The 10,291-nt window shown below is 73.5% G+C and overlaps 3 protein-coding genes across 3 annotated transcripts; 2 read left to right on the top strand and 1 right to left on the bottom strand.

Annotated features, from left to right (window-relative positions):
- Positions 1 to 2,048: 2,048 nt before the first annotated feature.
- Positions 2,049 to 3,593, bottom strand: AURANDRAFT_61486 (hypothetical protein; the record flags this gene model as incomplete). Its single annotated transcript, XM_009034977.1, has 1 exon — positions 2,049 to 3,593. The coding sequence occupies one exon, from the start codon at positions 3,591 to 3,593 to the stop codon at positions 2,049 to 2,051; it is 1,545 nt and encodes a 514-aa protein (XP_009033225.1).
- A 212-nt stretch (positions 3,594 to 3,805) lies between these two features.
- On the top strand, positions 3,806 to 5,062 carry AURANDRAFT_61485 (hypothetical protein; the record flags this gene model as incomplete). Its single annotated transcript, XM_009034985.1, has 1 exon — positions 3,806 to 5,062. The coding sequence occupies one exon, from the start codon at positions 3,806 to 3,808 to the stop codon at positions 5,060 to 5,062; it is 1,257 nt and encodes a 418-aa protein (XP_009033233.1).
- A 2,454-nt stretch (positions 5,063 to 7,516) lies between these two features.
- Positions 7,517 to 8,398, top strand: ABC10 (putative ABC transporter; the record flags this gene model as incomplete). Its single annotated transcript, XM_009034986.1, has 1 exon — positions 7,517 to 8,398. A coding segment is annotated over one exon (882 nt), but the record flags the coding sequence as incomplete, so codon positions are not given.
- Positions 8,399 to 10,291: the final 1,893 nt, after the last annotated feature.

The following is a 10,291-nucleotide window of genomic DNA, read 5'->3' as shown; positions in this document are numbered from 1 at the left end:
GCCCGCGCCGCGCCCGGCCGCGACCGCGCGGCCGTTCGCGTCGTCCGCGGCGCCCGCGGCGGCGCGCGGCGGCGGCGCGCGCCTCGGCGCGACGCGCGTCGACGCGCCCGCGCCGCGCGCGACGGCGCCGCGCGAGGCCGCCCGGCCCGTGCGCGCGGCCGCGCCGCGGCCGGCCAAGGCCGAGCCGTCCTTCGAGGAGCGGTGGCTCGAGGACGTCGACGCCGCGCCGCCGCCGCCGCCGCCGCCGCCGCGCGGCGGCGTCGCGCTCACCGCGGAGCAGGCGCGGATCGTCGACGTCGGGCTCCGGGGCGAGAGCCTCTTCCTCACGGGCAACGCGGGCACGGGCAAGACGACGACGATGCACCGCCTCATCCTCGAACTCCGGCGGCGACAGCGCGGCGAGGGCCGCGTCTTCGTCACGGCCTCGACGGGCGCCGCTGCGGTCCTCGTCGGAGGCACGACGCTCCACTCCTTCGCGGGCGTCGGCCGCGGCGACGGCAGCGCCGAGCAGCTCGCGGCGAAGCTCTCGAAGCCCGCGCGGAAGCGGTGGCGCCAGTGCGCGTCCCTGGTCATCGACGAGATCTCGATGATCGACGGCGCGTTGTTGGACAAGATCGACGCCGTCGCGCGGGCCGCGCGGGGCAACGCGAGGCCCTTCGGCGGCGTCCAGGTGTTGGCGTGCGGCGATTTCGCGCAGCTGCCGCCCGTGCGCGTGACGCGCTTCGCCTTCGAGGCGGAGTCCTGGCGCGGCGCCTTCGGCGCTCGCCAGTACTGCCTGTCGGCCGTCTTCCGCCAGCGCGACGCCGGGTTCGTGTCCCTGCTCAACGAGCTTCGCGTGGGCCGCGCGTCGCCGAAGACCGTGAGAACGCTCGAGGCGACGGCGTCGAACGAGCTCAAGGACGGCGACATCGAGCCGACGAAATTGTACGCGACGAACGCGCAGGTCGACCGCCTCAACGCGTCGCGCCTCGACGCGCTCACGGGCGCGCCCGAGACCCTGCGGGCGCGCGACTCGGGCCAGGCGGACCGCTTCGTCCAGTGCCAGTGGCCCGAGGAGCTCGTGCTGAAGCCGCGGGCGCAAATCATGCTGTTGCACAATACGGACGTCGTCTCGGGCCTCTGCAACGGCTCGCGCGGCGTCGTCGTCGGCTTCGAGCGCGACGCCAAGTCGAAGCGGGTCACGGGCGTGCGCTGCCGCTTCGCGCGCGGCGGCGTCCACGTCGTCGAGCGCGAGTCGACGTCCGTCTACGAGGGCGACGCGCAGATCGCGTCGCGGTCCCAGTTTCCCCTCAAGCTCGCGTGGGCCGTCACGATCCACAAGTCCCAGGGCCAGTCCATCGACCTGCTCGAGGTCGACCTGCGGGGCTGCTTCGAGTACGGCCAGGCGTACACGGCGGTGTCGCGCGCGACGTCCATGGACCGGCTGCGCGTCGTCAACTTCGACGCGAGCGGCGTCAAGGCGCATCCGACCGTGCTCAACTTCCACGCGGCGCTGACGGGCGACCTGACGGCCGTGGCGGCGCCGGAGCCGGAGCCCGAGGACGACGTCGTGGACCTCACGGACTCGGCGAAGCCGGCGTCGGGCGGGGGCGCCTTCGTGGACCTCACGGACTCGGCGAAGCCGGCGTCGGGCGGGAGCGCCTTCGTGGACCTCACCGCCGACGCGCCCGCCGCCGCGAAGGCGCCGACGGCCCACTGGGACTTCGCGTCGGGCAAGCGGCGGCCGCCGCCGAAGCAGGCGACGTCGCTGCCCACGGGCGCCGCGGACTGCCTCGCGGGCCGCGTCTTCGTGACGACGGGCGTGCTTCCCTCCCTCGACCGCGACCAGGTGGCCCAGATCGTCAAGGCCTGCGGCGGCCGCGTGACGTCCGCCGTGTCCGGGAAGACGACGCACCTCATCGCCGGCGACGTCCTCGACGACGGCCGGCCGACGCACACGTCGTCGAAGTACGTCAAGGCCCAGAACCTCAACGTCGCCATCATCGACGAGGCCGCGTTCCGCGCGATGCTGGGTTAAGCCCGGGACTGACCTTTTTAAATCAATCAGGTTAGGCGGCGTGCCCCGCCTCCGCCGCGGCGACGAGGGGGAGCATGTCCGGGCACTGGTCCGCGGCCTTGTCGATGCTCGCGACGGCGAGGCACGCGTACTTGCGGACGTCCGCGGGCGACGGCAGCGCGAGGTCGAGGACCTTCGGCCGGTCCGCCTCGTGGGGCGGCGGCGCGAAGGCCGCGCGCGCGAAGGCCTTGGCCGTGGTCGGCGGCTCCGCGCAGAGCGCGTCGGCCGCGGCCCAGGTCTTGACGAAGAGGTCGTCGCCGCGCGACACGTTCCACGGCTGCGGCCGCGACAGGTTGAAGGCCGTCAGCTCCTGGAGCCAGGCGCACTCGAGGTTGTGCACCGACGAGTTGCCGCAGTAGGTCTTCAACGCCGCCGTGACGTTCGCGCAGACCGCGGCCGTCGCGGGCCACGCGCCGCAGACGGCCGGGACGTCGCGGATGACGTCCTGCGCGGCCTCGAGGCCGAAGCCGCCCTCGAGGCGCTGCAACGGCGTCGCGTCCGTTTCCGCGCCGCAGTCGCCGGAGTGGCAGTAGAGCTCGGCGACCTGCAGCGCCGCGTCGTAGATGGGCACGGGCGCGGTCGCGTTGCCCCAGCGCGCGGCGATCGCGTAGCCCGCGTCGCACAGCTTCTGGTAGTTCGGCCCCTTCTTGCAGACCTTCTCGTCCAGGGCGACCTTGATCGCCGCCTTGACGGCCTTGCACTCCAGGTAGTGCGGCAGGTTCCCCAGGGAGTAGGCGCAGTACTCCGTCCAGTGGCCGCGGTCGTGCAGGGACGCGTTCAGCGCCTTGCACGCCTTGGCGGCGACGGAGCCCTGTTTCACGCAGTAGGCGCTGACGTTGGCGGCGACGTCCTTGGCGAATCGTTTCGCGGTCGCGCACGTCTGCGCGTGGTGGACGGACGAGTTCGCGCAGTAGCGGCTCGGGTCGTCGTAGAACCGCTCCGCGGCCTCGCACGCCGCGGACCCCCCGCAGAGCTCGGCGGCCGCCTTCGTCGTCGGCGTCCCGAAGGCGCCGCCGGCCGCGCAGAGCGGGTCCGTCTGTCGCGCGCCGCACCAGGCCGCGAGCGCCGCGTCCACGGCCTCGCGCGGCGCGTCGTCGCCGCGCGCCTCTTCGACGAGCGCGACGTCGAGCGGCGGGAGCCCGCGAGACGCCGCCTCCGCGAGCGGCGCGCATCCGGTGACGTTGCGCGCGCCGCAATACGCCGTCGCGGCGGCGATGGACGCCGTGCGCGCGCGCCGGCAGTCCGCGCGCTTCTCCCGGCAGACGGCGGTCCAGGCGTAGGGCGCGGCCTCGCCGGCCGCGGCGGCGATGAAATGGCTCACCTCGGCCTGGGGCACGCAGCTCAATTTCTGGAAGTCGTGCTTCTCCACGGGCCAGACGACGCCGAGGGCCAGCGTCGTCCCCGCGAAGGCGAGCGCCGCGACGAAGACGAAGCGCCGGTACGCCGCCGACGACTCGGCGAAGCCGGCGCCGGCGTCGACCGGGGGCGCCTCCTCCTTGCTCTCCTCGAGGAGCGGGTTCACCGTGGCCTCGGCCATCGGGCTCTGGGGGAGTCTTCCCAGACGCGGGTGTCGCCGCGCACGGGGGCTGATGCGATTGGGGCTGCGGTCTTCTCGATTTTAGCAAGAGCTCGTTGAACGCACAGAGCAGTGCACTGCTGGCCTCTGGCGCAACTCGATGGCGCGCCCACATAGATGCGATGCGACCTGAAGCGCAGCCGCCGTGCAGGTAAGAGCGAACAACTTCGCGAATGATCGCGGCGCGGCTCCGCCTCGTCGTCGTCGCGAGCGCCGTTTGCGCCGCGCAGCTGCGCGGCGCGCAGAAGAGAGAGAGACTGCCGTCGCAGCAAAAGTCCATCGTCCTTATACTGGAAAACCTCGGCGACGCCGCCATCGACTGCGAGCACCCGGCCGTGCGCGTCGGCGCCGGCCGCGCCGCCACGATATCGGCCTTCGCCGTGCCGGCGCGCGTCGCCTGCGGCCACGTCTCCGCGGCCGTCGACGGCGACGGCTACGGCGCCGCGCGCGTCTTCCCGGAGTGGGTCGACGTCGGCGACGCGAACGCCGTCCAGCTCGAGCTGTCGCGCGCGGCGCACAAGTGCGCGTCGAGCCGCGACGCCCACGAGCTCGGCGTCTACGACGACTTCGAGGCCTGCGTCTTCGAGCTCGCCTACGGCGGCCTCGACCGCGAAGCCGCGCCGCGCGCGTGGCGCGACCTCTGGAGCGACGAACACTACTGGCGGCTCTGCGAGCGGCGGCGGCCCGCGGCGGCTTTGAGAACTTTCCCGAGCGAGGCGAGCCCGGGCCAGGACGTCGACGTGCTGCGGGAGGCGCCGTTCGTCGCCGCCGCGCGCGGCTTCCTGACCGAGGCGGAGTGCGCCGCCGTCCTATCGACGACGCCGGCCATCGCGAACCTCGGCCGCGCGCACGTCGGCGGCGGCGCGGGCAAGACGTCCTTCAGCGACGCGCGCGAGACGCTGTCGACGAACCTCTACGTGGACTGGGCCGCGGACGACGCGCCGGCGACGCGCGTCGCCGCGAAGACGGTGGAGCTCGCGTCCGAGCTCCTGGGCGAGACCATCCCCTACGAGGCGCAGGAGCCCATCAACTTCCTCTTCTACCGCGCGGGCTACGAGTACAAGCCCCACAGCGACGGCGCCGGCGGGAAACGCGGCAAGCGCGTCGCGACGACGCTCGTGTACTGCGACGCGCCGGCGAGCGGCGGGTCCACGGTCTTCACGGGGACCAGCGGCCTCCGCTTCGCGCCGAAGCGCGGCGACCTGCTCTTCTTCTCCTACGCCAACGGCGCGCGCGACACGACGCACGCCGCGTGCCCCGTCGCGGCGGGCAACAAGTCCACGCTCACGATGTGGCACCGCCTCGGCGTGTCGCCGGACGAGCCCTGGGACCGCTTCGAGAACTGGGGCCGCTTCGACCACCCCCACCTCCACTCGCGCTACCGGGGCAAGCCCTACCGGGAGCGCGTGACCGACGCCGCGGACCTGTAACGGCGCCTACCTCGCGTTGCTTCGGGGCGGCGGCGAGCCCTCGTGCCTCCGGCCGCACTCCGAGAGCGCCGAGGCGCCTACCTTACGGCCCGCGCGTCGAACTCCGGCGCGTAGTAGCGCCGCGGGTCCACGCTCGCGTGCGCCCGCGGGAAGAGGCCGAAGCAGGCCGAGTCCTCGCCGGGTTCTTGCGCGTCGGCTCTCATTTCCCTCTGCTCGTCGGCGACGATTTCCGCGAGCGGCGTGTCGCCGACGGCGCCGAAGAACGCCGCGACGGCCGCGCGGAGGTCCACGCGGCTGCCGAGCGTGCCCGCGTGGCCCGCGCCGGGCACGCGGTGCGCGGCCGCGCGGACGCCGCGGCTCGCCAGCGCGGCGACGACGCGCGCGGCCTCGTCGGCGCTCGGGAGCGTCCGGTCGTCGTCGCCGTAGACCACGAGGGTCGGGAGGGACAGGCCGTCGACGTCCACGCGCGCGGCGACGTCGAGCCACTCGCGCAGGCGCCAATCGAGCGTTCCCCGCGGCATGAAGGGGAGCCGCCCGGGGAGCGTCGTCGCGATCCTCCCCTGGTAGGCCTCGCGCCTCGGCGTGTCGATGACGCAGGGCAGGCGCCGCGACGACACGATCTCGACGAGCGCGGGCAGGCCTACCGAGGGCGACGGGGTCGGACTGTTTCTCGTTTCCCGGCCGTCGCTCGACGCTGGGGCAGGCCGTGTTTGTCGACGAATAGCGGCAGCAGAGAGATCAAACCAAATGGGTAGAGCAGCGCGGGCAGTTTCGCGACGCGCGGCGCGTCGCGGGCGAGGTTCGACCGGCCGTAGCACGTCGCGGGATTCACTAATACGACGCCGTCGACGGCCGCGCGGCCCGCGACGGCGACGGCGAGCGCGCCGCCGAAGCTCTCGCCGACGAGCAGCGCCGGCCGGCCGCGGCGCTCCGCGTCCACGTAGGCCGCGCAGGCCGCCGCGAGGTCCTCGAACGTCGACCGGTCGGCCGCGCCGACGGCCGCGCAGCGCACGTCGAAGCCCGCGTCGTGCAGCGCCGGCCACTGCAGGAAGGGCGCCAGCGCGTTGCCGTCGAAGCCCGGCAGGTAGACGAGCAGCGCGGGTCGCGATGCTGATGCAGATGCGTAGCCGTCGTCGACGAGCGGCGCCGAGAAGGACACGGCGCGCAGCGGCGCCGCGTGCCGTGGAGAGGTGCGCGGCGGCAGCAGCGCGCTGCTTTGCAGCGCGAAGAGGAGGAGCAAAGCACCAGCCATGGCTGCCACAAGATTCTGATCAGCGATTCTTTTGGTTTGCCACACCGACTGCAACCCTACTCGCTCTCTTTTGCGATGCGCGTGCATTAGCCCGACAAAACCGCACCGCGCGCATCGGAATCGATCGAAGAGACGCGCCGAGCAGAGCGCATCACCCAAGGAAGCGATTGGGACGCGCGGCGCACGCTAAAACTGCAGCCATGGACGCGACACCCGCGAAACAACGCTGCCCGCGCCTGCGCGCGACGCTGCGCTGGCTCGCGTTCTACGTCGGCGTCTACCTCTGCCTCTACGGCGCCTTCTGGGTCGTCGACGCGCGCTTCCAGCTCGGCGCGGACCAGCAGGCGTCGCTCGACGCGCTGCGCGCGGACCCGGCGGCGTTCGTGTGGTACACGCTCGAGCTGCCCGACAGCGAGCGGTCCAAGTCGCCGCTCGCGCTCGGCGACAGCGACGAGTCCGTCGCCGAGGCGTTGATCCGCCGCTGGCGCGCGCCGCGCCAGAGCGACGACGGCGGCCGGGCCGCGGACGACAGCGACTTCGCGGCGCTCTTCATGCTCGCGTACGGCGCGTGGACGTCGAGCCTCGACGCCGCGGCCGCGGGGCGGCTGCTCAAGCGCCACTGCGGCGCGCGCGAGTTCGAGGACATCGTCGCGAAGCGGTCGGACCCGGCGGCCTGCGGGGGCGCGGCGCCCGCGGAGCCCGGCGCGTGCCGCGGCGGCTACTACGCCGACGACGCGGGGCTCGCGCGGACGTGCCCCGACGGCACGTTCTGCCCCAACGGCCAGACGTGCTTCGTGCTCTGCGCGCGCGGCGCCATGTGCAACGCGTCGCGGCCGCTCTCCGGCGTCGTCGCGAGCGCGCGCGACCCGGGCCGCGACGACCCGGCGCTCTGCGGCTACCCGCGCGGCGCCGCGGCGACGGAGCCGCGGTCGCCGGAGACGGGCAGGTGCCCCGGCGCGGCGCACCTGACGCTCTGCCCGACGGGCTACTACTGCCGCACGCCCGTCGAGATCGAGCGGTGCCCGCCGCGCCACTTCTGCGCGCTCGGAAGCGACCGGCCGACGAAGTGCCCGTGGTTCGGCGACTGCCGCAGAGGCGGCCTCGACCGGCCGCGGTACCGGCGCTGGTTCAGCGCCTTTTTGTGGGCCGCGGGGATCCTATTGACCGCGGGCTACTACGTGGCGAGTCTGGCGAGGGAGCGCATGCTGCGGCGATTGGACGACGCGCTCGCGGATTTGATCGAGCTCGCGCGGCCGTTCGCGCCGCGGCGGTCGGACCACCGCGCGTCGCCGCTGGGCGCCTTCGACGAGGAGGCGCTGCCGAGGGCGGCGCCGGTCGTCGACGTCGAGTTCGCGGACGTCACGGTCGTGTTGCCCGGCGGCCGCGTCGCCGTCGACGGCGCGACCGGCGCGTTCCGCGCGGGCCGCGTCACGGCGATCCTGGGGCCGTCGGGCGCGGGCAAGTCGACGCTCCTCGACCTCGTCGTCGGCCGCGTGCCCGCGGCCGGCGCGGCCGTGGCCGGCGGCGTCGCCCTGAACGGCCTGGCGCCGCGCGACGTGTCGCCCGCGCTCGTCGGCGCCGTGCCCCAGGACGAGCACTCGCTCCTGGGCTGGCTCACGGTGCGCGAGCTCGTGCGCTTCTACGCGGCGATCCGCGAGCGCCGCGAGCGCGTGCCCGCGGGCGAGTCGCGCGCCGCGGCCGCGCGGCGCCGCGAGCGGCGCGTCGCGCTCGTGCTCCGCGAGCTCGGCCTCTACGGCGAGCGCGACGCCTACGTCGGCGTCGCCGGCGACGCGCGGCGCCGGGGCCTGAGCGGCGGCCAGCGGAAGCGCGCGTCCGTCGCCGTGGAGCTCGTCGCGGACCCGTCCGTCCTCGTCCTCGACGAGCCGACGTCCGGTTTGGACGCGTCGACGGCCGACGCGGTGCTGTTGGCGCTGAAGAACGCGGCGGCGCGGGGCGTCTGCGTCGCCGCCGTGCTCCACCAGCCCAGCGCGCGCATGTGGCGCTCGGTCGACGACGCGATCATCTTCGCGGCCGCGGGGCGCGTCGCGTACGTCGGCGCGGCGGCCGCGGCGGCGGCCGCGTTCGAGCGCGCCTGCGGCGCCTTCTGCGTCCGCGACCCCGGCGACGCGCCGCCGGACTACGTCCTCGAGTGCGTCTGCCACGGCGGCTTCGACGGCGCGGCTGTGGTGTCTGTGAAACGTGCGGCACGGCCACAACCAGCAACGGCCGCGGCGACGGCCGCGGCGCTCGCGGCGGCGTCGCGGTCCGTCGAAGCCCCGGGCGCCCGGGACCAGTTCCTGCTCCACGTGCCCCGCGCGGTGCTCGCGCTCACGCGGGCGCCTTCCGAGTTCGTCTTCGAGGTCTCCGTGCAGCTCGCCGCGGGCGCGTTCCTCGGCGCGCTGTACCCGCACTTCGAGTTCGGCGACTCGCAGCAGGTGGCCTTCATCCTCCAGCTGAGCCTCGGCGGCACGATCGCCCTGTCGAGCGCGCGGACCTTCGGGACGACGCGCCAGGCGCTCTGGCGGGAGCTCGCGCCGAACCTCGGCGGCATGGGGCTGGGCGCGACGCCCATGTTTGCGGCGACGTGCCTCGTCGAGCTGCCGCGCCTCGCGCTGCTGACGCTGGCCTTCCTGTCGACGTGGTTCCCGACGGCGAGCCCGCGCTGCGCCTTCGCGCGCTACTTCGCGCCCTGCTTCGGCGCGGCCCTCGCGGCGAGCGGCGCCGCGCACGTCGCGCACGGGGCGGCACAAGAGGGCGACATTCCCAACTTCAACGGCTCCGATCTCGGCCGTTTTCCACTCGTTTCGGCTGATTTTTGGACGAACGATCATCTCTCGGAACGGTTTCGAAGCGTGGATGCTGTTTCCGGAACGCGCGCGCGCGAAACACTCACGTTGAAGCGACGTTGAATCTCTCGTTTCCCGCCCAGGTCGCGAACGTCGCGCAGGAGCCCAAGTCGGCGCAGCTGTCGAGCGTGAGCTTCCTGGTCGTCGCGGCCATGTTCAGCGGCGTCGCGCCGCGTTTAGGCGAGCTGAGGAAGCTCGGGCCCGCCGCGCGGCCCGTCGTCTGGGGGTCCTACGCGCGCTGGTTGGTGGAGGCGCTCTACGCGGCGGAGATCTCGGCGCTGTCGACGGCCTGGCGCATGCCCCCGGCCTTCTACAACCGGCCCCGCGCCGAGAGCGCGCTCATGGGGCTGCTGCTCTACGACTACGTCGCCAAGTCCGCGGCGCTCAACTGCGCCGTGTTGGTGCTGCTCGGCGTCCTCTTCCGCCTCGTCGCGCTGTTGGCGCTGAAATGCGCGAACCGGGACCGCATGGGGCTCCGGTCGCCGCACCACGCGCTCCTCGACGCCTACGCCGCGGCGCGGGGGGGGCTGCGGCGCTGCCGGGGCGCCAAGGGGCCGAGCGGCGGCGGCGCGGCGGTCCAGCTCAGCGACGTCGTCGCGCGGCCGACGGCGCGCCGGCCGGGCGAGGCCTCGTCCCTGTTGGGGGAGGCGCGCCTGAACCGGGTCGTGTAACTTCGGGGTCTTTTCCGCGGGGAGGCGCGCCTGAACCGGGCCGTGTAATTTCTGGGTCTTTTCCGCGGCGCGATGCAGCGCCGCACGCGCCCGACCAAAGTCCCGACCGGTCCCAACCATCAAGAACCATGCGCTTCGCGCAGGTCGACATTGAATCGTCTCTCACTTCGTCTCTCAATCTTGGACTAGTTCATGAAACTCATGAGCGAGATATTGCCAGATACGCAAAGTGGGTTGCCCAGACTAAACGCGCTCTCCATGGGAATGGTGGAATAACGTGGTACCATGAGCCATAATTACACGGTCGTGCTGGACGCGGACGACTACGGCGACGACCGCCTCTTCTCGCGGGCCGGGCACCTCGTGCCGGCGTCGCCGTTCGTGCGCTTCGTGGCGACGGTCGCCGTCGCCGGGCTGGGCGTCGCGCTCATCGCCGCGGCGCTCGTCGCGAGCGACTGGT

Source organism: Aureococcus anophagefferens (genome assembly GCF_000186865.1).
Source record: "Aureococcus anophagefferens unplaced genomic scaffold AURANscaffold_2, whole genome shotgun sequence".
Lineage (NCBI taxonomy): Eukaryota > Pelagophyceae > Pelagomonadales > Pelagomonadaceae > Aureococcus > Aureococcus anophagefferens.
This window is presented reverse-complemented; position numbering and strand designations above follow the sequence as displayed.